The sequence below is a fragment of the Octopus sinensis genome, linkage group LG1 (genome assembly GCF_006345805.1).
Source record: "Octopus sinensis linkage group LG1, ASM634580v1, whole genome shotgun sequence".
NCBI lineage: Eukaryota > Metazoa > Mollusca > Cephalopoda > Octopoda > Octopodidae > Octopus > Octopus sinensis.
Genome location: NC_042997.1, coordinates 93,762,087 through 93,788,862, shown reverse-complemented (window position 1 = coordinate 93,788,862; position 26,776 = coordinate 93,762,087). Strand labels below are relative to the sequence as shown.

The window sequence follows — 26,776 nt, the reverse complement described above, 5'->3', positions numbered from 1 at the left end:
GTATCATCTGTTCTTAAAGAATACCCTTGCTCAAGTAACCATTAACATTACTTCTTGGTGTGAATACTGCTCCTATCTCTAATCACAAGATTTACTAAATTTATTGTTTTCAAATCAATGAAAACAATAGTGTATATCAAAATAAGTATAGTGACAAACGGATTAAGGACCCACTACAAATGAATGATACAGTCAATATGATTATTACAACTCTGAACAAACTATAACTTTTATACATTACTAGAGGCTATTGACTTGCCTCTTCAACCCACTTTAGAGAAACTGACGTTGTCAGCAGAGAGAGATACAGTGGAACTGTTAGCTTTACCAATTCATCCATTACTATTAAGCATATCCAGTTCCCAAATCTTTGAATTAATCACTCATTTTAGACAGTAACTTGATAGGAACTCTTGTTGATCTTAAAGCAGCAATATTTATATCAATGGGACCTGGTCCTGAACTCTTTCAGAAAGAAAATAAGACCTGGTCGAAACTGAAGAATATAGAGAAGTGGCACAAATATTTCCCTGCTGAATTTATTATATTCTCCATGTACTCAGGATCTAGAGTTTTCACTCGTGCATACTCTTTACCCTTTTACTTGTTTCAGTCATTTGACTGCGGCCATGCTGGAGCACCGCCTTTAGTCGAGCAAATTGACCCTGGGACTTATTCTTTGTAAGCCCAGTACTTATTCTATTGGTCTCTTTTGCCGAACCGCTAGGTGACGGTGACACTGAATCTCCTCGAGAACTACGTTAGGGGTACATGTGTTTGTGGAGTGTTCAACCACTTACACATTAATTTTATAAGCAGGCTGTTCAGCTGATCGGGTCAATTGGATCCCTCAATGTCATAACCAGCGGAATGCCAGTAAAGCGGTTAGACTGAAACATGTAGGAAGAATGGGTGAGACAGCTACTGGGATTCTTGGAAATACAAAATATTTAAAATCAACTGAACTTTATCCCATTTGTGATGAATTCATTAGGATTCTTCGTGAAGGAGGAGAGACTACAGAAGCAGTCAATAAGTTGTATGCTTTGAAATGCAATCAAGGAAACCATTTTCTCTGTAAAGTGGTTGGCATTAGGAAGGGCATCCAGCCTTAGAAACCAAGCCAAAACAGACTATGGAACTTGATGTGGCCCCTGGCCTTGCCATCCCACCCATGCCAGCATGGAAAATAGATGTTAAAGGATGATGAAATGAAAGTTGAGGAGAATGTGGAACTTGTCTTGTGTAGATGAGCCTCAGTATGCAAAACTGAAAAGTTATATATATTTTTTTATTTTGAAAAATCTTTTCTAAAACAAGTTTTTCCTAATATATTTTCAATTTTTGCTTAATGATATTTCCTTTACAGTTTTAAAACTCTTCTTGTCCAATTCTTGTATGCTAGAAAACATGATTTTGAACTTTTATCATCTGTTCTGAGCTAACCATCCCATGGTTAAACCCTTTAATAATCTCCAAAATAACAAGTACATCATTTAATAAATTTATTTAATCAAGCTTCAAGAATCTATTAGTTCACAAAGTAAGTCTTTAATGAAAAAAATTTCCTATAAATTAGACTATCATATTTTGGCAGCAAATACTCCTTCTTCCATTTGTGAATCCCATTTCTCAACCTGAAAAAGAAAAAACATACCCGAGTTAATAAAATAAAAGTTATATATGCAGGCATGGCTGTGTGGTTTAGAAGCTTGCTTCCCAACCACTGTAGTTTTGGATACAACCCCAAAATACACTACCTTTCACAGTGTTTTTTGTTATAGCCCTTGGCTGACCAATGCTTTGTGAGTGAATTTGATACACAAACTAAAAGAAGCCAATCATGTGTCTGTGTATACATGTGTGTGCACACGTGCATGTGTCTGCTTCTCTTGACATGTGATGCTTGTAAACGAGTGTCACCAACATACAATCAGTATCGTTTGTTTCCAGTCTTCCATGAAAAACGTTCATGGGGAAATATTACCTTGTGAAACTGGTGAGGGCTGGTGATAAGGTTATCAAACCATAGCAAATCTGCCTCAGTGAACCCCATACAAGCATAGAAAAGTAGATATTAAATTTTTTTTTTATTAAAATCACGCATATTTGCAAGAAAAAATATGTACATACCCAAGCATTTGGGCAAATGGACCTGAAAACTCTCTTGAAGTAATCACATGGCTCGTAGTCTTCTCCCTTGATTTTGTGACATCTGTGATAGTCTACATAGTTCTGCCAGCAATTTCTGTTCAAAAATATTAAAACACAAGCAATAAGAAAATAGTGGATGCGAAGACATTTGTTTTCAGAAATTGGAATAAGTAATACTGAAAGACTTTTTTAACAAATGACAATACTAGCAATTGTTTCTACACTTGAGTACTGAATCACCATTTAACATTTAAATTGACCGTATCTGGCCCAAATATTCTACTTCTATGTTACCAGATCAGGGCTTTCACACCTACTCTACAATGTTATTCTAAGAGTAAACAATCATGTCATTGAACTCCCAAAGCTATGAGATATGTGATTACTTCATAGTAATGTGAATAAATAAGCATCACATTTTACTGAGTAATCTGAATGGTAAAGAATTAAGCATTCAGCTATGAAATAGAACAATTGTTTTTGTGTATAAGGCAAACTGAAGCTATATCAATTATGTGCTCAATATATATGTTGTCAAATATTATTCCTGTTTTATGTTCAAACTATTCAGATTCAGCCTCTCACATCCACTCTACAATGTCATTCTAAAAATAAACAATCACATTACCAAAATCTCAAAGCTACAAGATTGTACCTGATTAATTCAAAGATGTCCAAGGATTAAATGAAAACTATCAACCAACTTAGACTGACACTCATATATTTCCTTTCAATATTAAATCAATTTTGTAAGCAGAACCTTTACTCAATCTGGCTTAATGAAAATTATTTACATAAACAAATTTTAGCTTACCTGGTTTGATTCTGGTTAGGAAACCTTGCATCAAATGGAGCAGTTTGAAGCTTTACTTCTTCAGCCATGTTGACTGGTAAACTATAATTAGAAAGATTAAAACATGGTAGTTCTGGTGAAGCATTACATGGCATAACTTTACAGAAGGTTGTTGCATAAGGCCAGAACAATGTGAGAAGATACAAAGTAAACAACAAAAAGAAAACAAAACAAAGTTGCAGTTTAACCTCATAAAAGATGTATATAGTGTGTCAGCAATGAAGTACTAGTAAAATGTAGAAGCTCAGTGTGCAACCATGTTTCCGGTTCAGTCCCACTGCATAGCACCTTGGGCAAGTATCTTCAACTATAAACCTTGATCAACTAATGTGAGTGAATTTGGTTGACGGAAACTGTGGAAGTTTGCTGTGTCTGTGTGTGTATACATACATATATGAGTGAAGGTATGTCTCTGTGTCTATGTTTGTCTGCACTCCACCACTTGATAACCTTGATAGTTAATATCCCTGTAACTTAGCAGTTAACATCCCTGTAACTTAACAGTTTGGCAATGGTCACCAATAGAATAAGATCAAGACTTAAGAAAAAGTAAGTACTGGGACTGATTTATATTATTTACATTAGATGGATATTTGTCCTCATTTTGTTAGTTGTTAACACGTTTCAGCAGATATTCCCTCCAACCTTCATCAGGTGTCTTGGGGAAATTTCGAACCTGGGTTTTCATTTCCAAGGTATTTTTCGATGTTATTATTATTCAGGTCACTGCCTGGAATCGAACTCAGAATCTTGGGGTTAGTAGCCCGTGCTCTTAACCACTAAAGTGATGATGAGGACAAATATCTGTCAAATGTAAATAATGTACATAATTCCTCATCTCTTAAATATATGCTGCTTCTTCCATCATCAAGGGCAGGGGAGGGGGGCATTGGCATGTCAAAACATTGAACTAGAATTTTATAAAATAAATTATCTTTTTCATATCTCCTCCTCCTCCTTGTGCACATGCACAGCATCTTTGGTAACTATGGAAACAGTTCTTCACAATCAGCTATGCAACACATGGTGCTTCTTTGCTTTGGTTATTATGGAAAAAGAAATTTTTGCCACAGTGATATGTAAAATAGTCGCTTCTGATTGGCTAAATAAAATACCCAAATTTTGAATATTTTAAAGGCTAATAACTTTTAATTATGGATTTATAGGAAATATGAATTTCATTTTCATAATTAGTATACAAAATTTAATCCATATACCAAATTTGAAGACAATTGGAGCAAAATTGTAAACAGTGATGAAAACCACAAAAATCTATTCTCTCCAAAAGTGTTACAATATTCAGAAATGCATGGAAAATTGGATACTAAACCTGTGTTCTTGGGAAATGTTTGATCATGACAACTTATTTTCTTAAATATCCCCACAATATACAGGCTTATAAAGCAGACCCAAAAGTACCACCAACATAAAAGTCACCTGGGGTGAAGTGTCCCCACCTCTAGCTACACTACTATCCAGAAGGTAATTAAAACATCACATTTCAATCACCCCTTCATTTACTTAAACCAGTGGTTCTCAATCATTTTACTTTTTGCCTAAGGACCCCTTCAATTCCTATTTTACTCAGATGGGCCCCCATAGCCATTCAATGTTTAGAGAACCCTATTATATTTTTATCTTTTACTTGTTTCAGTCATTAGACTGTGGCCATGCTGGGGCACCACCTTGAAGAATTTTTTAATCGAATGAATCAACCCCAGTACTTAATATTTTTGGCTAAACCTGGTACTTATTCTATCGGTCTCCTTTGCCAAACTGCTAAGTTACAGGGACGTAAACACACCAACACTGGTTGTTAAGTGGTGGTGGGGGGACAGACACAAAGACACACACACACACACATATATATATATATATATACAGCTGGTTGCCCTTTCTAACACCAGCTACTTAGCACAGACTATATACGACAGGCTTCTTCCAGTTTCCATCTACCAAATCCACTCACAAGGCTTCGTTCAGCCCAAGGACATAGAAGAACACTTGCCAAAGGTGCCATACAGTGGGACTGAACTCAGAACCATGGGGTTTGGAAGCAAGCTTCTTACCACACTGGAATTATTTTTTTAAAAATTATTAAAATATTTTATGTATTATAAATTTTAACCAAATCTTATATTGGACCCCCAAGGGACACATGGACCCTGGTTGAAAAATACAGTTTTGAACAATAACAAGGATGTCATGAAATTGAAATTGCATTAGAAATACAATGTTGGAGGTACCCCCAATGACCTTAAATAGCTAAAGGACATGGTTTGAAATTAGATAAAGCCATAAATAATAACATGTAAATATTGGGTTAACAGTAAAAATCAAATATTTCACATTCTTTCAAAATTTCTAAATTCTTATGACATAACAAACATGTGTGTGTATGTGTGCGTGAACACATCGAGTGACATTGCTGAGTTTACTTAGCAAGTAGTAAAATGTGTTTTTGTCACATGTATGCTATAGTTACAATTACGTCATGGACAGGTAGTTGGAAAAAAGAGCCAATGTGAAATCTTGTGTTAAACTTGGGAAGTCTGCCACAGAGACATTAAGTGTGCTTTGGCAAGCTTACAGCAATGAAAGAGCAGTTGTCACAATAGAAGAGCCCGTCATCTCCACAACCGAAGAAGGCATGACAGAGCTGCAGCTCAATCAAGAGCATGCTTATTGATTTTGGGGTTTTTTTTTTACATCTGCAGTATTGTGCATCAAAATTTTCATCCTAGGGACAGACCATCAACTGAGAGTTCTACTGCAACATTTTGAAACATTTGAGGGAGGACAATCAGCTAAAGTGACCGGATCTGTGGAACACACAAAAAATTGGATTCTTCATAACGATAATGCAGCCTGTAAACAAGCTCTCTGCACTTGTGTTTCTTGCCAAAAATAACATGGCATTACTTCAGCACTCACTCTATTTGCCAGATTTAGCACTTGCAAACTTCCACTTCTTCCCCAAAATGAAAAGGCAGCTCAAAGGTCAGCATTTTAACACCGCTGTCAAGATCCAGAGCGAATCACAGAAGGTCCTCAACTCGCTTACGGAAAACAACTTCCAGGTAAGGTTCCAGAAGTGGTAGGAACACTGGGACCAGTGTATTGTTGTGCAAGGTGACTATTTTGAGGGAGATGATGTTAAAATTTAGGTAAATAAGTTATTTTTTATTAAACATAACTACCGTAAATCCTCGAGTATAATCCGCATTTTTTTTCCAAAATTTAAAGGTCAAAATACCCAGTGCATATCATACACGAGATTAAAAATGAAAATTATTTTCTAAGCAATGTTCAAGTCTCTATTTGTTGTCCGGCAATGTTTATTCAGACGCATTTTGTGATGTCGGTCGCGAAAATACCTTAAGCTAAGCCTGAAAGCAATGAAGTCATAAAAGAATCATCCATAACTTGCAGTAAGCAACATTTATTAAACGTTATTATTGTTATTTCTTTATTTTCTGCAAACAAAATGCACAAAAATGCTACATGTTTGCATTATGCTATATATACAATAATAATAAAGGACGTTACCATATACATTTTTACAAACCAAGGACGTTATATAGACCTCCTTGACTCAAGTTAGAGAAGGGGTGCATATTATACACAAGATTTAGGTTTTTCAGAGGTACAGCCCCCTAAAAATCCCCTGCGTATTATATTCAAGGGCAGACAATACTCGAGGATTTACGGTAATCTGAGAACTTTTTGATATCACCTCGTACAAAAGATTCTTTAATTTCAATGAGTCAAAACATAAAGATCATAGTTCTCAACCATGTTTTGCCTATGGACCCCTCTGATCCCTCTTTTACTCTAACTTGACCTCCAGTGCCATTCAATATATATAAATAAAATCCTGCTGTATTTTTATAATTATATATTAGGAATTGTATAAAAAAAAATTGTTAAAATATTTTGTGCATTGTAGGAAGTATAAGCAATTTATTGCATGTAAATTTTAGCAACAAAATATTATGTGAACCCCAAGGACCAAGTGGACTCCAGTTGAAAACCACTGATATAGATTGATGAAGGATGAGCTGAAGAGATGATCAGACACAGCAAAATGATAAAGATGAAAATAGATGCTGTAAAGATGAAAGTGGTAAGAAAAGAGTAAAATCTATTGAAGAACTTAGTAGAGTTAAGAACAAGGCAAATGAAGAGTTGAACTTTTTACACTTGGATAATAATGAATTAAAAATCATTAAAAATTTATACGGTGATCCACAGAAATCATTGCTTGACCTTCCAGTTTCCAAACAAGTGAACACACATAAACGTTCATTCTACATAATTTTAAAAGAAAAATTGAATATGCATCATGTTGCCAGGAAATCTGTGCAGCTTTTATTTACTGACAGATGAACAAAATGAAAAGGATACCAGTCAATCAGTAAGGAACTGCTTGATTATTTGAATTATCATCATCATTTAACATTTGTTTTTCCATGCTGGCATGGGCCATGGGGGGTGGGGACGACCAGGGTCCATTGTCTCTTCTGGCATGGTTTCAAAAGTTGAATGCCCTTTCCAAGACCAATCACTTTGCAGAGTGTAGTGGCTGCTTTTTGTGTGGTACCAACACCAGTGTTTTTTATGTGGTACCAGCACCAGTATCAATTCTACCAAAGTGGATGGCAAGTATGACTAAATATGGATGTACATCTAAATGTGAAAGTAATTTGATGTTGAATCATCTCTTTTTAATTGGAAGGGCAGCAACATCATGAGTTTGTTCCACATGGTCAGGTAAACAATGAAAAGTAATGTTCTGCAATGTAAAGGAATAGACCTGAAGCCTAAACAAACAGAATCTGGATACTACACCACACTAATGCCCCCACTCACATATCACTCATTAACCCTGATTCATTGGCAAAGCTGAAGACCTTTCTTATCTTTCAGTCATGTTACTTACTAGATCAACCCCTTGCAAACTTTTATTTGTATTCAAAGTTGAAATCCACACTGAAAGGTTCAATTTAAACACCAGGAGAGACTAAAAATAATTTGCTTAGAGAAATATGCACTAACTCTAAAAATGCATTCCAAAACTGAAAGAAACATTGGGAAACCAGAGGGAAACCAGTCTAATTAAATTATAAGTAAAACAATTGTTAATAAAAGAGTTTAGTTTCATTTGGGGCAAACCCCAAGTACAAACTGCAGGAGCTATTTAAAGATATTACAAGCTCTTCTCCTGGTGGTAATTGAAGCTACTGCACTGTTAGAAACCTTTCTGAATCTTCAGCAGGTATCTCAGGGTCACAAGCATTTCACCCCTTTGCATGTACCCTTTGCTTGAGTGGAGTAGCAAAGACTGAATTAGCCCTCACCAGCAGAAGGGTGCCATCTGCAGTCTCATCAACCACAACCACCTTGAGATGGTTTCAGCTGCCATGACTATCTCCTTGGCAGCTTTCATCAGTTATCTGGTGGAGGTAGTACACCAATCTTGCAGAAAAACTGTGATAATCAACTTCTACAGGGAATAAGACTGCATTGTAATCCTTTGATGAGAGCCACATGAACCATGTCTTGGAATTTGACTTTCTTCAGTTGGTGAGGAAGGTCAAATCTGTCTCCTCTGAGCATTATGAGTTTAGCCACAATGATTGTTTATCTGTTCCTGGATAGGACTACATTATCTACACTAAATGTGTCCTTGTCCTTTAAAAGTAGGCAATAAAACAGACAGTGTTGACCCCTTTGATTTACCAGTAAATTTAGACAGGTTACTGCAACCAGACTACTGAAAAATCTTCAACAGTATCAATATAGAGCAATAGTTTCCATGCATTGACTGCAGTGACATTTTTATGTCAGCATTCATCAGCACAAATAATTTATAATAAAGAGGCCAGTGATTTTGGGGGATGGGATAAGTCAATAACATCAGCCCCAACTGGTACTTATTTTATCAAACTCGAAAGACTGAGAGGCAAAGCTGACTTCAGCAGAATTTGAACTCAGAATGTAAAGACAGGCAAAATGCTGCTAAGCATTTTACCAAGCATGCTAACAATTCTGCCAGCTCACCACTTTTAAAATGATTTATAATAACGGAAGCTTAACTGGATTTGATTTAATATGAATCAAGAAAAGCAAATGCAAAATACAATTTTTCAACACTAAATGATAAGATATATTAAAGGAATTAAGATTAAAAAAAAAAAAAGAATCAGCTTGCAAGCCTTCTAACTGTGTTTTCTATAGAATTCTAACATTTACTAAAGGCAATCAGTTTTGCAATGTTTTAACTGTCCTAGCTGTTTCTATTTGTTTTTTAACACCAGACCTACGATCAAAAGTAAATATACCAGATACAATCATCATTTTGGGTCAGTTTTTTGTCATCACTATTCTAAATTATTTTAGATAATGTAATCAGGAATACATTTTTCAAAGTATTCCCTTTTATGACAGCAGGATGTAATTTGAGGAACATTTGATTGTTATTTTTAACAGGTTGAGGAACTCCACAGAAGCTCTCCCACGGTCTATTTTCTGTGTGACTAGTATTGTTTAGCCTTAGATCAGTTCTACTCAAGCAAACCTATGATTAAAGACATTATAATCAGATTTTATTTCCTTCTAAACTATGTATCTGGGCACAAGCGTGGTTGTGTGGAAAGAAGTTTGTTTCCCAGCCATATAATTCTGGTTTCAGTCCCACCCACTGTATGACACCTTGGGCGGGCAAGTGTCTACTATAGACCAACACTGACCAAAACCGTGTGTGGATTTGGTAGATGTAAACTGAAAGAACACCACCGTTTAACAACCGTCCTTGTAGCGCAGCAGTTCAGCAAAAAGAGATCGACAGAAAACGTACCAAACATAAAAAAAAACGTACTGGGGTCGATTTGTTCAACTAAAACCCTTCAAGGTGATGCCCCAGCATGGCCACAATCTTTTGAATGAAACCAGTAAAGGAAGATAAAAGGTCTACAGTAGTGAACGTGTCCTTCATATTAAGAAAGTAAGGTTTGATTTGAAGATTTGGTTCATATATGATAAGCAACCAAATAAAAGCTTCCTTGTTGACTCACACAACTGCTGTTATTTATTTAACCCCAGATCTACCATGAATCGGACTCTGATCAAAGCATTCCAGATATGATTACTTTGAATTTAAGGTCTATACCATGTGATTACTTCTTCAGTTAAGAAGGATATAATTTGAAATTTGGCTGTTATTTCTAGTCGTTCAAATGACTACGTTGGACCTGTGCAAATATAGACTGTAGTGGTGGCCATGGTAGAGCAGTGCAAGGAAACCTTTGTTAGATCATAGGAGTAGCAGCTCTTCTGCATGAATTTCATTTCATGTGCTGTCTAGTAATGTTTGAGGTTACGCTATTATTTCTAAGTTTGTCTAAAGGAGAAATAGTATACTTAGGACAGTATTATAATTGTTGTTATTAGCCCCATATCACCCCTGGTCGAAACAGACCTAGGATCAAAGGCTTTCCATCCATATCATACAATTAATTTAGAAGAAAATCTATGATTACGTTATCTGTATTATGTGTCCTTTCCGTATTAAGAGAATGGGAACCGTGCGTTAAAACTAGCCGCAGAAACAGGTAGATAGATAAGTAAAGTAGCTTATGTGAAATATAGATATTTTTCAAGTTGATTTTCAAACTGTTCATCAGCGTTAAATATTGAGAACAATTGAACGAAATCCAACTTCTATAAAGCTTCTTCAATTACTTTTACATTTTTTTTAATATACTTTCGCGGCACATGAACTCATCAGTGTCGCCTTTCAAGTTTCTATTATTATCACAACTAGAAATAGATATTTTTTTAACCCTAATAACACAAAGTGTCCTTGCATGCCTCTTCATAAAAACGTTTTTTCATACATGAAAACATACCGAAGTTCCTGGCCGTAGCAAATGAATGATGATATTGAAGATTTCTTTTAACAGAGCTCTAATTATAATTATACTGATGAAATTCTTGAAAGTTACAAAAGAAATAATTATCTTAGAAGAGGAGGGTAAAATAAAATTAGACAATGATTAAATCCATTCTAACACTTAAACGTAATAAATCATGTGTTTACGTGACAAACAGGAATAGATAAAAGAGAGGTGGGTCTTCAAGGTTAGACAAAACAGACAATTTTTGAGTGCGATTTTGTAACCAATAATTAATAATGAAAGTGAAGATTAAAAATAAAAGTTATCGTTTAAAATAAAATAATATGGAATTATGGAATCATAAAAAGACAAGCGCGACAGAAAAATGAGGAAAAAAACTAATAATCTAATGGTTGGAGACGTGACTGGGAAGAATGGTGGATTAACTTAATTCCTGATATGATAACTGCAATGAAATTAATAAATAAAAGATAAAATAAATAAAAACTTGAATATGTAACAAAAGTATTAACTAGTGAGTTATTAAATAAAATTAAGCTAGTTTCCTTCATATGTGTCCGTCACTATGACCTTGTGGTTTATCAAGCTGGGCTAGACAGGTCACTACAGGTTATTTGTTAAATACTAACGAAAAACAAATGACAGAGCTAAAAGGGAATGAAATTATAAAAATAAGAGATTGTTTCTCTATTTATAATAAATAATATTGTTTAATGTAGTTGTGAAAAATATAAATAAACTTACGGAAATGTTAAGAAGCTCCGATAGAACAGAGACAAAGTTGTTTGGAGAAGATGGTCTGTTACAGGAAGTAAAGAGTTATCGCCCTTAGCAAACCACTCTTTTCTGCTCTTAGTCTAGAGATGGGGATATTTTACCGTATTTAGTTACCTCCCTTCTCAATCTAAGTTCGACTCCCGCCGATCTTGATTTAGTCCAGCTTCTTAAAATTAACTTAATATCTCCACAAATGTATCGCCTTGTGCTTCTGTTAAAAAGCGTTAGTTCCTTAATCAGATAAAACCAATAAAACTTGAATTTAAAGGGACAGCGTTCCAGTTGTGATCATTCTGCCTTTTTGTATATCAAAGACTCTTCCAAACTTAAGATTTGACTGCTGTTCCCAGCTGTCAAATCTCGTGAAGGAGGTTTGACTGTTATTTCTAACAAGTCGAGTACTACGTTAAAGTACCCTTATTCTCTACGGAATGGTTTTCAATATTTGCATCTAGCCATTTTCGAGATGTTCCTTTATCCACGTTTTTCCCCAAAATTTTCAGATAACATGCAGATAAAATACCCATAGGTTTTTTGCTCTTAATGACCTTCTAGATGGATTGCTATTCATAGCTAAGCCTTGTCTGCCCTAACATTGCTATTCATGGCTGAGCTCTGTTTGTCCATGCTATTGCCCCTTAACTGGGACAGCGAATGAGTAACACCAGGCATACTCACTCATTAGTGGACCTGTATACCTACTCACTGCTACTTTGAGAACCCCTACAGATTAGCTAGAAACCAGTTACTACATGTGGCCATGAGAAGGCCTAAGTTTTGGTAGCAAAGAGACATGCATTTGACTCTTCTTTTCACTTCCACAAAAGAAAGCTACCTGATGGAAAAAACTAAAAGCAGGACGCAGCACAGAAGAAGCATGTATTAGCAAGCACTACTACCACAACACCATAAAGTGATATACAAAGAACTGTGATTATTGTATTTAAATTTATAAAGATGGGAATACACTTCAGTTCAGTAACTGCTGAAGAACTTCTTGAAAACTTCTGTCAGTTTATTTTACCAATTTGCAATTTTTTTCTATTTGCTCTTTTGATTGTTCTTTAGTCCTAACTCAGCGTTGATCAAATAGGTCTGTGATCAAAGCTATTTCAGCCATGACCAGCACATTTTCCTTCACCCACCCCCACCCATATATCTACAACTACATTGTTGAATATGTTATTCTTTTCTCTGATGTAATTTGAGAGAGACTTTGCTGCTATTTCCTGCAAGTCAAGTACAGCATAGCAGCTTCCTTGTTCTCTGTAGGATGATTTTGGCTAAAATATCTAATATTCTTTTGACTGATGTCAACTCACCATCAAAGGATATATTTCATTTGCTTGTGAATTGAATTAGCTGAAATTTCATTTGTGTAAGAAATAACCATGATCTTTTGATAGCATTTCATTTTTACTAAACATATATACCTTCAAAGTTCTAGTGTGAGACAGTCCAATGGACAAGCATATAGCAAAACTGAAATTATCAGATTACAGAAACTTAATTTTGTTTTCCCCAGACATTTCTGTTGAATGTGGCAAGAGAGTCGAGGAGGAGGAGGAGTGAGAGAGAGGGAACGGTGAAGAGGAAAGGAGAAGAATAGGGAAGGGTGAGAGAGAAAACCAGAAAGGATGAAGAACAAGAGAGGGAGAGAGATAGACACTGTTCCCTCTCTCCCACTCCTCCTCCTTGATTCTCTCGCCACTGACACGTGACAAAAGAGAATCTTTCTGACCACCACCTTCATAAAGACAACAACGTGCTTATACTGTCTCCTTCATAAGTTCATCTTCTTAGCATTCATAATAATTTTTCTATCATCTTGGCTTAACAACCCTCACCGTTTGTTTTTACTGTTTTGTTCTCACTGTCCTGTTCTTGTTATCACTTTCACCCTCCGCAAAAAATCCCAAATTTTATTTAATTTGCTTTGCGGGAAGGACTGTTTAAACAAAGTCGAGTCTTGTCCTTACCTTCGAAATGCGGAGTAGATGAAATAGGGACGACTGAAGAAGGGGAAAATTCTTTATGTTGTATGTCTCATTTCTCTGTTTTTGTTTCTCATTGTGTTCAACGTTTTTTTGATGTCCTGTATGCATATATATAGAGGTATGTACATATATGTATGTATATATGCATATATTTATATATATATATATATATATATATATATATATATATATATATATATATATACACATATATATATACATATGTATAGATATATATATATATATATATATACACATACATATACATATATATATATATATATATATATACTACATATGTGGAAAATGGGCGTGTGTTTGTTTGTGGCGTTGTGAGCTAATTCCTCCTACATCATTGTATTGATTTTGATGAAACTTGACACGTTAGCAGAACTCATGTCTGGAAACCTCATGACATACTCAGTTATATGAGACAGATATAAAGGTCCCTCCAGGGGAGGGACCGTTATATCTACCTCATATAGCTAATTTTTTAAACACCCAAGTGAAATAACCCATAGCACCTGTACAATATTTTTTAAATATTCAAGGGAAGTAACCCATTTCATTATGTTCATTTACTTTGAATATTGATGTTTTGTGTGAAATATTTCTAATGTTTGTAGACAATATCACTTTTATACTTTATTTGACACATAAGTAGAACTCATGTCTGGAAACCTCCTGGCATACTTAGATTGTTGAAAAAAATTTATAATTGGGCCCTTCCAATGGATCCTTCTATCTACTACACATTAATATTTTATTTAAACAATCCAAGGGGAATAACCCATACCACCTGCAGATTTTCGCGAAGTGATCAATATTTGATTCTCATTAGCCAACCTAATACTGCATTTCACTACTCACAGTTTTGAACTGCTAAACATTATAATTGCACTTCCTTAATTTGAATCTTAAACCTTAAACACTTCATTCATACATACATTCTTTTTTGAATGCCCATTACTCCGATAATTCTGCATTTTTACAGTTACACATTTTCCATGGCAGTGGATAAAATTTTTATTCCACAAAGGTTTTCTAGTTGCTTCATGCAGGCATAGTGTGGGTTCGATCCTCGATTGTCAAATTTCACTTTACGCTTTTCTCACAATAAAACAAGTTTTTCTGAGAATGACAGCAGTTATACATTTCCCAGATGCCTTCATTAAGCAGAATAATGTCTTTGCCTCTCGCCAACCTACAACCACCTCTCTCACCAACCTCCAACAGTCAGTACAGGGCTGTAGTTGAAGACACTTTTCCAAGATGCTGAACCCAAAGCTATGTGGCTGTAAAGCTAGCTGCTTAACTACATGGCCATGCTTGCACCTATAAATCGGAATTTTATATAATTTTTCTGACTTAGGTTAGAGACAGAAAAAGTTTTAATATTTATGGAGATTTTAGTGGTATTTTGTCTGTCTTTATGTTCTGAGTTCAAATTCTTTTGTGGTCTACTTTGCCTTTCATCCTTTCGGGGTCAATAAAATGAGTGCCAGTTGAGCACTGGGGTCAATGTAATTGATTAACCCTTTCCCATGAAATTACTAGCCCTGAAAGCAATATTTATGGAGACCAAACTAATCAAAGTGTAAAACATTTTCTCAGGTCAAAAGATGGTATTAATAACTTAAACTTATGAAATTTTTATGGTTGTCTTCATTTCATTAGCTGTTGCAATCTCAAACTGGTAGAAAGATAACCATTTTCCTCATAATGATATGTAGCAACAACACAGGCATGGCCATATAGATGCAGGCATGGCTGTGTGTTAAGATGTTTGCTTCCCAACCACATGGTTTCAAATTCAGTCCCACTATGTGGAACCTTGGGGAAGTGTCTTCTATAGTAGGGTAAAGTGAAAATAAAAAATTGCGAAAATTGAAAATGCCTGAGGGCTAAAATGTTACTATATTTGATTACAAGAAAAATACTAAATTTTGCTGAGATTAACCAAGGGCATTTACTCCCTGAAGCCCACTAAACTCCAAAAATGGGGGATTTTTGTAAATTTTTAACAATAGCAGTTTGCTGGGTTTGAGGGAGTAAATGCTCGACAGATCTAAGCAAAAATTTTGCATTTTTCTAGTAATATACAGCAACATTTTAGCCCTCAGCCCCACGCTCACCACCAAAAACCTACACCATTTCTGCAACACATTCAAAACAACTGTATTTCTCAAATAAAACTTAACCTAATCAACCAATTATTTTGTTTTTGCAACACTATCGCACCCCACTTTTGGCTACCCCATTATCGCCCCATTTTTCTTCACACACACTCAATCTTTCCATGGCCCCCAAGGAGCGGGGAGAAGCAGTACCGCCCACTTTGAGAACCACTGCATTGAACCCTTCAAGGCAGTGCCCTAGTATGGCTGCAGTTCAATGATAAAAGCACATAAAAGATTCAAAAATGCCTATATTAAACTTTGTTGACTTAATAAATATCAAAAACATTAACTAATCTCAGCAATTACTTATATGCTTTAATACTTCATTAGACTGTAAAAGCAGTGAGCTGGCAGGATGGTTAGCATTTTGCCCTGCTTTTACATTCTGATTTCAAATTCTGCCATGGAACTTAATCTTCTTGGGGTTAATGAAATAAGTATTAGTTATGTACTATGGTTAATGTAATCAACTTACTCCATCCTTCAAAATTGCTGGCCTTGTGCAAAAATTTGAAACCAATATTTCATTAAGTTGTGGTTGTCTTTCATTCAAAATCTGTCTTCTCGTGACAGAAATCAATAAATATTTCAATTCCAAGTTTCTTTACTGAAGACAAATAGGAAAACAATCCTTGAAACTAAGTTACTTCTCCAATACTATAGATCCCCAAATTTTTCCTTAATAATGTAGAGATCAGGTCTCTACAACTAAGCCATACATCAGCTGAGCAAACATGACATTACTTCTGTTTAACCCTTTAGTATTTAAACCGGCCATATCCAGGCTAAATACTGTTTTATATTCAAACTGGCCAGATCTGGTTTCTCACACCTACCCTGCAATGTCATTCTAAAAAATTAACTGTTCTCTCATCAAAATCTCACAGCTACAAGGTAAAGCATGATTAATTCAAAACTTTTAACAGTAATGTGAAAGTACACAGCTTAGTGGTTAAAATGTCCGGCTCACTATCATGAGGTAGTGAGTTCGATTCCCAGACCAGGCTGTGTCGTTGTATTCTTGAGCAAGACACTTTATTTTATATTGTTCCAGTTCACTCATCAGTAGAAATGAGTTGCGGCATCACAGGTGCCAAGCTGTATCAGCCTTTACCTTTTCCTTCAATAACATTGGTGACATGGAGAGGGGAGGTATGGTATGCATGGACTACTGCTGGTCTTCCATAAACAACTGTGCCCAGACTTGTGCCTCAGGCAATAACTTTCTAGGTGCAATCCTATGGTCATTTATGACCGAACAGGGTCTTTACCCTTGCGTCAAGGAAAAGAAAAAATATCACTCACAGGTTTATTTACAACCTAATTTTATTATCATTATTTTTAATTTATCCAGTATATGGTCTGTTGTTTATTAAAAGATTCTGTAACTTTCTAACAAGTGTTTGTAGTTATTTCTTTTCTTCAACTTTTCCACTTTCAACTTGCTTCAAAGCAATTTCCTGGGCTTCGCTTGTTTCCCGGAAATTGCGGTATGTTTCCCAAGGTGTACTGTATTCAAACTTACGAAACTCTTGCGTCATTTCCAGGGGTTCAATGACAACACGTTGTAACTCATCATCATAACGAACCTGCAAAGAAAGTTAATTCAAAATATTCAACATTAATATTTTGTTGCAGAACATCATCATCATTACACTAGCAACAAATAAATAGTAACATAATAGTATCATAACACTAAACATAATAGTACCATAACACCAGCAACAAATAAATAGTATAATAAATTACTTAAAACCTAAAGTAACACATATTTAGTAAACAGCTACTTAACAGAGAATTCCTAATAAAACACTGAAGAAGCAATAATAAGTTTGTAAACTGATACATGAAAGTCGAACCACAATCAACCTAATATGTGACTAACTGGAAATTTAATATACGACCCCTGTGAGTTTCAGTGATGTTCACCAAGCTGCAATGACTTAAGATCATATATTTGGTTAGCTGTTCTTCCTTCTCAAATCAACAAATAAAACACTTTATTCTTTTGGAATCTAAAATGTATTCCTGTAATATGTTAAACAACTACTCAGCAAACAAAACAGTACCAATTGCTCAGCAGACAAGATGTTAGAATACTGCTTATCCAGTGGGTGGTCATGGCTAGAATAACTTTGATCAGAGAGTTGCTTAATCAAAGTTGAACTTAGGCTAAAGAACAACAACAGAAGAGAAGGTTTGTAATACTTGAAATATTGGTAAAGGATTCAGAGCCACAGTTGATAGAGTTATTTGAATTCCAGTGCAATATTGTTCTGATATAACTGAAAAATCTTTTGTTAACTTGTAGTGACATATTCAAATCAGACCACAGGTTGCTCAAAAGATTGGTCAAATCCACAGGTGTAGTCTCAAGTTCAATCCCACAGTACAACACCTTGGATAAATATATTCTACTATAGCTTTGTGATGACTGTAAACGAGCATCACCATCATACAAAAGACACTGCTCATATCCAATCTTCTGAGATAAACATGCCTAGTCATGGGAAATGTTACCTTGCCTGTAAACAAGTGAGGCAGACAGGAAAGGCATCCAACCATTTGGCAGAGAGAGAGAGAGAATACTGTTGTTAAGATAATATTTTCAAAAGCTTACTTCTGTGAATCCTGAGAGAGGGAAGTCTTTCCTAAAAGGATGGCCATCAAAACCATAATCTGTTAAAATGCGCCGCAAATCAGGATGGTTAGCAAAGAATACTCCATACATGTCCCAAATCTAAAATAAAGTTGATTTAAATATATAAATAAAGAGTACATACATATATATATACATACATATACATGTGTGTATGTATGTGCATGTGTGTGTGTGTGTGTGTGCATATATATATATATATATATATATATATATATATAAAGTGAAAGAGAAACATTTTCTTCTGATATATTAGTATTTCTATCTATCGTACTCAGTTAATTTCCTGTGAGACAATAAGAGAAGTACTTAATAATGAGCAAACCACTCCATATAGCATTCACTATGCGGAGGAGGCCTTTCACACATTACTATGCCCTATAACAGTCTGGCAGTTACTAAGAAAACTATAGGTGAATGGTTTATGAGAATTGTGCAAGCCATATACAGAGATGCTGTCAGCAAAGTGAAAGTTAGTGAGGAACTTAGTGTGTAATTAGGTATCCATCAAGTTCCAGTAATCAGCTGCCTTCCTCTTTATTATAGTTCACTTGGCCATAAAGTGGAGTTTAAGATAGAGAGTCTTTGTGAATTTCCATTTCTTCGCTATACTATAGTGAAGAAATTCCAAATGAAGAAGCAAAACCAAGAATTAAGATATCTTAAGGTAAACCTAACAATGACAATAGTTTCACTTGGTAGGAAAGAAAACAAGACGTCCTAACCATCTGGAAATAGTTGAATGATATGCAGGAAAGTAGTAGGAAAGAAATGCATATGGTGAATCCAATGTAAACTATAAATGTACAAGGAGAACAATGGGATAAAGTAGGTACACAGAGAAGAACTTTAAGTGGATTAGCAATTGTGCAGGGGTATTTAACTGAAATATCACCAATAAAACAAATTCAGTAGTCCAGAATGCTACCTAGACGGCTTCTATTATCTAGGTGACTTAACAATGGAAGGTGTTTCTAAGCACATACATAATCATCACTACTTCACCCCTTGTCTCTCTATGCTTTCAAGGGTTTATCATAGACATGTCAACGCTATCATTTGTCATCTCAAATAATGATGACCCAGCACCTTTGAGACCTCACCATTTCTTGTTCCCTCATTGTTATTCTATATATTGCTGGCGGGGAGATGAATCCTTGCTATCTCTAGCAGTCAAACGTCTATCATTGATGAGACCAAAGAAGGTTGAAATCATGTGATCTGGTGATCTCAGTGCTGGGAATTTATCTCCTCACTAGCAATATAAACAAGAGTAAATTTTGCACCAAAAGCCAATATGTGAGTTTCACTCATGGTAACTACCACAATATAGTTTGTTCTAATGGAACATCTACTTTTAAGTGGGGATAAATATTACTGCTCAGTATTAATCCTGCCTCTATCTTTAATATATATCTTTCAACAAACTGTAAATCAGTATCAAAAAGCACATTTTTCAAAAAATATGCTACCTACATGATATTTAATTCCTACCTATATCTTTTTTCCTACTTATGGAGCATAACAATCACTGCTTTCCCTTCAGTTATTCTCAAGCAGTGATTATTAACCTTGATCACTTTTATCTGCAGTCTTTGAGAATTATGTATCAAAGTACAAGGGTGAGTCAAAAAGTAATGCCATTTCATTTAGGATAGGTATATTTACCAACACAGGAGAATGTATCATACATCAAAATGAAGCTGGTCCTCTGTGGATCACATCCCTACTTCTCAACATAATCACTGTTTCTCTCGATAGCAATGTTCCACCTTCAAATGAGAGCATATATCCCTGCCCCATAAAATTCTGTTGACTGTTCTTTGAGCCACTTCTCGATTACCTCCACACTCACCAGACTTAGCACCTTCAGACTATCATCTTTTCGGTGCCATGAAACAGGGTTTAAGAGACAAACATTATTTCAGTGACAAGGAAGTGAAAACTGTAGTGAAGAAGTGGCTTAAAGAACAGTCAACAGAATTTTATGGGGCAGGAATACATGCTCTCATTCAAAGGGTGGAATATTGATATCGAGAGAAACGGTGACTATGTTGAGAAATAGGGATGTGATCCACAGAGGACCAGCTTCATTTTGATGTATGATACATGCTCCTGTGTTGATAATTATACCTAACCTAAACAAAATGGCATTACTTTTTGACTCACCCTCATATCAAAACAACCCCCAAATCTGTTTCATACTAAAAAAACACATGGTTTACAAAAAAATCTGAATTTCTTTGTAACTTTGAACAAAAAGGATAGTTGAGATGAAAATTTGGGAATTTACAAACAACTATTTCCTGGTTATATTTAAACCTGCTGTACATATGTAGTGGACCTAAGTCAATAAATCTTGACATTAAGTCAAGCTGTAGCTATTTCAATTAAACTTAGATCACTAATGTTTTCAAGGAAGACAGACATTATATATTTTATTTACTTTCTCATCAAATAAACAGTTAATAGAAAAAAATCAATAAATAATTCTAATTAAAAAAATCAAGCAAAGCATTGATTGATAAGTATAAACTTGATGAGAATATTTTCATCAACTCCTTTTCTAATCCAGATTATCTGTATAATTCATTTGAAATTAGCCATACTCCTCTAACACATATACACAACACAAATACTATCAAGATAAGATAGATGTATATGAGCATGAAAGTAGGTTTGTGAATGAAAATACATTTTTACTATATTCTATTTTACTGGATCAATTCAGTAATCTTTTATTCCATTTTATTTTCACAGACATAAGTAATATTTCATATTCTTCAAAATTCTGTAACTGACAAGAAGAATAACTATCACAGTTATTTTAAAAGTCAGACCTAACACAGCCTATTTGCTAATATAAGGGTAAAATTATGAACTAAGATAATTATGTAAAGTTAAATAGAAGAGCAAAGCTAAAGAATTCTTAATTTAAGATTAGATGTAACTGTATCCACTTCTAAATACAATTGTACTGTTGCCAATAAGTGTTATTAGCATTGTTTTAAATTTATTCCAATAGATTATTTTTAATGGCCCCATAGAAGAACAAACCTCATATTACATGCAACATGCTATTCAAACTCATTTCACAAAATATCAACATTTCATAGAAAATTTAGAGATTTCATGCAGGTAACTTACTTCTCTTTCATACCAATTGGCTCCAGCAAAAACAGAGCAAATTGAGTCAAGAGGGGTCAGTTCATCAGTGTATGTTTTTACACGGATTCGAGCATTGTAACGCAGGGAAAGAAGAATATACACAACCTGAAAATACAAAGCAGATAAAAATTGTTTAAAGACATGTATAAATATCCCCAAAGTATTGTATAAGGTACATAGTGAAAGGTTATTAATATGTAATAATTACTAAGGTGACAGGCTGGCAGAATCATTAGCATACCAGGCAAAAATGCTTAGCAACATTTCATCTGTCATTACTGAGTTCAAATTCCACCAAGATTGACATTGGCTCTCATCCTTTCAAAGTCAATAAAATAAGTACCAGTTGAGCACTGGGGTTAATGTAATCAACTTACTCCCTCCCACCAAAATTCCTGGTGTTGCACCAAAATTTGAAACCAATATGTAATAATTCCAATTATAAAAAGACAATCTTTAAAATCTCAATAGAAAGAGTGCTTTGCAGAGTCAGTTTTCTATGACTGTTGTGCTCATTTTTATTACGATAAAACAAATTCCTTTGACAGTTTTCACAAAGATACCCTTCCTGATACCAGCTTATTTATGGATTAAACATGACAGTAAGACATGTTTATTTAATGAGGGAGATCAGCAGAAGATGCAGAAATGCAATAAAATGGATAAGCAACTGACCCGGCTACTGTTTTGGTTACCTAGATAACGGAAGCTATCGACTACTTATAGTTTTTTCTCTTGGAATGTGACGGAAGCTGTTTTCTGCACATTTTCAGTGTTCATTGTCCCTGAGCATTTGTCACACACAAAATCTATCTCCCTAGTTAGCCTTCCTTTGATATTGCTGCACTTCTTATGTGCTCATAGCTTACACCAGGTACATCTTTTCTACAGACCATCAGGTAGGGCCATCTACCTGAAGGGATTTGTGGTTTGCCTGCCTTCCTACTTATTAAGACTTTAGTTTTTGCTAGATTGACTCTAAGGCCCTTTGATTATAGACCTTGTTTCCACACCTGAAACTTTTCTAGTTCCGATAGTGACTCAGTTATTAGAGCAAGGTCATCAGCACAGAGAAGCTCCCAGGAGCATCCTGTCTTGAATTCTTGTTACTGCCTGAACGACTATAATGAATAAGAGGGGGCTGAGGACTGATCCTTGGTGGACCCTTACTCCTACCAGGAATTCTTCACTGTACACGTTACCAACCCTCACCTACATGGCTCGTACAGCTCTTACTAACCACTCATCTATCCCTAGTTTCTGCATTGACCACCAGATTAGGGATCAGGGGACCCTGTCAAAGTCTTTTTCCATGTCAATGAAAGCCAGGTAGAGGTGTGAAAGACAAAGAGAAAGAGGGGGAGTTTGATCGAGCAAAGGGATCTTAAGTTTTTTCTTTTCTCTAAACATACAGCATGGAAGATGAAACTGTGTTTATATAGATAATGAAATAGATAGAATAACGAACTGAAATAAGAAGGTAATTATGATCTGCACTGAAATGAGAGGTTTAAATGTGTGCTAGCTGAAAACAAAGTCTCTTATCTGAACATCTTCTGGTATTCTTGTCTGTTTGGCGAGGTATTAAATATGAGATAGGGGAATCTGAATGAGCTACTTTATATAGGGTGGGGTGAGAGCACGGGGAGTGTTGGAAGAAGCAAGTGGTTATCGAAACAGAGAGAGAGAGAGAGAGAGACCAGAGTTAGACTGGACGAAGACAGAGCACAAGGAGACGGAATTTTTTGAGATCTAGGGTAACATAATTGAAGCAAATGGGTTGATGAGATAAAATTGGGCACTGCGACAAAAACTCTTTAGTCACTATTTCAAAACTGAATATTTTTGTGACATTTCAAGAAATAGCTATGATTTATATACTGTTCTAACCAGTATCTTTTAAACATCTATATTTGCATAACAGCATAATTTAGATTGCCATGCAAATTAGATAATTGCATGTTGTTAAAGAAGCTAATGACAAGGTATTGATGCCTGTTCACTTTTCATTTACAATTTAAATCATCTGATATGGAGATATGCCTAGATACTCAGAACTATATCTAAATGCTGTAGATTGGTGTACCAATCAGCTTTTAATGACTGGCTTTTCATACAAGCAAAGTAAGATCTGAACAAATCAAAATGATCAACTGAAACAATGAAACCAAGACAAAAGAAATCAAGACCATGATTACCTCAAAACGATAAGGTTTTGTAGGGACGTCCACACCAGCAATATCAACAATATTCAAATATTGTGCATTGTGATGATCCTTGAGGAAAGTTATGACAGGTATAATGCCATCCGGGTGAATCAAAACTTCAAGCTCATTGGAATGAGTTAGCTGAACCTTTTGAACGTATTTTGGTAAGCAACTCCCAACATATTCACCAAAGTCAAATAGAGCCTTCTTCTCTAATGGTCTTTCAGGCCTAATTGTAGCTATAAAAAAAGAGAAAGAAAAAATAGATGTAACATTTAATTTCATTTTACTTTTCTTGCTTTTATAATAAGTATTTTACAATTAAGAATTTCCACGAAAATAAAAATCTTTACTTACGTCGAGTTTCTTGTACTGTACTTTGGCATCGGTACAGTTGAGTGGCACCTACATTTGTTCTGAAAGCTAATAATTGAAACGGAAAATATAATAATAACATTATAAAAATAACAAACATGGAATTTTAATATCACTAGCAGTCCAAAACAAAAAGTTATCATCCTAGTCTGATTCCATACCAGAAAATCAGTTTAGTATCTATTTATTATATAGTACATGTTCTGAGTTGGATGTCCTTCCAACAAAAGGTAGGAATGAAAGTTTTGTCAATCAAAGAATGAGACAAAGTGTTGTGTGCTTATTGATTTATGTGCATGCATGTTCTAAAATATATGATGTTATTATTCCAAACATGGAAGTAAAGCCTGTAATCAAGAAGCCTAAAAGCAAACCTAGCAAAGACCAAAGTTTCAGTCAAATGACTGAAACAAATAAAATACCAAAAATCTTATTCTTATACAACTTTATCTGATACTAAATATTTTTAAAAAATTGCATTACAATATTTGAAAGACACTCCAAAATATGATGGATTATCCTTTCGGTCCTAAAAAAAAGGACTATTGGCGCTAATGGGTTATGGTAATTCGGTTAATAAAACCAGTTTACATACTTCTTTTGCATTCTCTTTTTTATAAATTGTCATTTTACGTGTAACTACACCTTTTCTGTTTTAAAACCCATAGAGGTCTTCTAAACATTATGTCACAGAATCCTTAGACAATTATTTGAAAATATCACTAAACCTACACCTATATTTTCCGGATAACTCTGGCCACTCAAATTTTAATACATCAAATGAAACAATTGTTTTTGAGAGAGAATGTTTCATATAAAAATCAGATGGGATGAAGAGTCGCTGAAGAGGTCACAGGATGTGTGACGAAAGAGTTCCAGACATAGGACGTAAAATAAGAACAATAATATAAAATTAACAATGATAAAATAAATCTGAAGTAAAGAACGAATATAGAGTGCGTGTGTCAGTCCCGAAATATAATAAAATATAACCTTGGAATTTTTTCCCGGTATCCTGTTTGAGAAACCCTAACTTGATCAACCGTGGGGATAATTGCTGCGAAAGCATAGTGACCTAAATTAGGGATGAGACGGGAATAATTTAGGCGACTGTAGTTTGCAACAGGTTTATGATTTGACTGCTATTTCTAGCAGATCGAGCGACGACATACAGGGTCATTGTTATTGGTCTTGCCCTATGCTAGTGCGGTCAAACTCCTTTAGTTCGACTGCTAGTTCTTATTGTAACGTTCTTTTGGGGTCCGCCTGACAAATAAAGGAACTATACACACGACAGATTGTGTTACACGTTAATAATATACGAGATAGAGATCATTATTCGTTTTCAGAGTTTTACTGACAGGAATTTACTTATCAAAAATCAAACTTTAGAATACTTATATACATATATTACGTAAATTAACATATACGTGATGCATTATATTTAACAATATAACGTACACATGTATAATTTTAGATTTGTCATAATTTACCCTTGTTTTTGTTATGGTTATCCACCTATACCAAAATTGATTTAAATTACAGGAAAATAATCTTAATATGGATACAGAGAATCAATGAGACAAATAGATAGACATAAATGAAATTAATTATTAATCGTTACTTTATAAGAGAAGTATAAGTAATTTTGTAAGTTTATATATTTGTCAGAATAGCGTGATACCTATATTGAAGAGGTGCAGGTGTATTTGTGTTAGTAAATCTATACATAAATATATTAAGTACAAATAGATAGGTGAAATAGAAATAACAGCAAAGACAAAGATCAGTAATTATTTAAACATAGCATCAAGATATATAGATTTGGGAAAAAAATTCAATAATTATCTTACAAACAGAAAATGCCCTCTAACAAACTTCAATGTTAAACAAAACTAAATGAAGAAATATTATCTATGGAACATACTGAAATACCAATTAATTACTACTTCTCTCATTTTTTTCAGTTATTCTATTCTCAAACCATAAATTTTAAATTTAAGCTTTAAACAAGAGTAAATATTTTACCCGATCGCCGTAATGCATTGGCAGAAGCCGAGACTAGTAACCTTCGCAAATGCGCCGCCATCGCTCTCCTGCCAAGGAGATTCAGATACACTAGCAGTCACTATTGAGCGAGTTCTTTAGCGTTTAGTTGCGACCTCCCGAAAGATGTGTTTTTTTTTTTTTTCGTTTTATAATATTTATTTATTTCCAAGGAAAACGTATGAATGTCACTTACTCTCATTTTTTATCTCTGCTAATGAAAGAATTTTTTCATATGTTTAAAAGCTGACAAAAGTTGGGAACCTCGTAATACACTACTTTTTTACTCTTTTACTTGTTTCAGTTATTTGACTGCGGCCATGCTGGAGCACCGCCTTTAGTCGAGCAAATCGACCCCAGGACTTATTCTTTGTAAGCCTAGTACTTATTCTATCGGTCCCTTTTGCCGAACCGCTAAGTTACGGGGACGTAAACACACCA

General features: G+C 34.8%; 2 protein-coding genes across 2 annotated transcripts; both read right to left on the bottom strand.

Moving 5' to 3' along the window:
- Positions 1-1,492: 1,492 nt before the first annotated feature.
- Positions 1,493-11,821, bottom strand: LOC115214677 (cytochrome c oxidase subunit 6B1). Its single transcript, XM_029783759.2, has 4 exons — positions 11,671-11,821; positions 2,969-3,049; positions 2,134-2,248; positions 1,493-1,637 (listed from the first exon to the last, which is right to left on the bottom strand). Exons 2-4 carry the CDS (start codon positions 3,034-3,036, stop codon positions 1,584-1,586), a joined length of 237 nt encoding a protein of 78 aa, XP_029639619.1. The 5' UTR covers positions 3,037-3,049; positions 11,671-11,821; the 3' UTR covers positions 1,493-1,583.
- Positions 11,822-17,188: 5,367 nt separating this feature from the next.
- LOC115213776 (NADH dehydrogenase [ubiquinone] iron-sulfur protein 3, mitochondrial) lies at positions 17,189-26,470 on the bottom strand. The gene is made up of 6 exons (XM_029782611.2): positions 26,318-26,470; positions 24,272-24,337; positions 23,906-24,153; positions 21,687-21,812; positions 18,501-18,620; positions 17,189-17,469 (listed from the first exon to the last, which is right to left on the bottom strand). The coding sequence occupies exons 1-6, from the start codon at positions 26,376-26,378 to the stop codon at positions 17,290-17,292; spliced, it is 801 nt and encodes a 266-aa protein (XP_029638471.1). The 5' UTR covers positions 26,379-26,470; the 3' UTR covers positions 17,189-17,289.
- Between the last annotated feature and the right edge of the window lie 306 nt (positions 26,471-26,776).

Bases quoted from the DNA above. Each gene is read 5' to 3' on its own strand.
- LOC115214677 (XM_029783759.2), bottom strand. From the start codon at position 3,036: ATGGCTGAAGAAGTAAAGCTTCAAACTGCTCCATTTGATGCAAGGTTT. The intron at 2,249-2,968 runs GTAAGCTAAAAT...ATTTTTGAACAG, and splicing joins CCTAACCAGAATCAAACCAG to AAATTGCTGGCAGAACTATG. The intron at 1,638-2,133 runs GTATGTACATAT...TTTCTTTTTCAG, and splicing joins CCATTTGCCCAAATGCTTGG to GTTGAGAAATGGGATTCACA.
- LOC115213776 (XM_029782611.2), bottom strand. From the start codon at position 26,378: ATGGCGGCGCATTTGCGAAGGTTACTAGTCTCGGCTTCTGCCAATGCA. The intron at 24,338-26,317 runs GTAAAATATTTA...TTCAATTATTAG, and splicing joins CAATGCATTACGGCGATCGG to CTTTCAGAACAAATGTAGGT. The intron at 17,470-18,500 runs GTAAGCTTTTGA...CTTTCTTTGCAG, and splicing joins CTCTCTCAGGATTCACAGAA to GTTCGTTATGATGATGAGTT.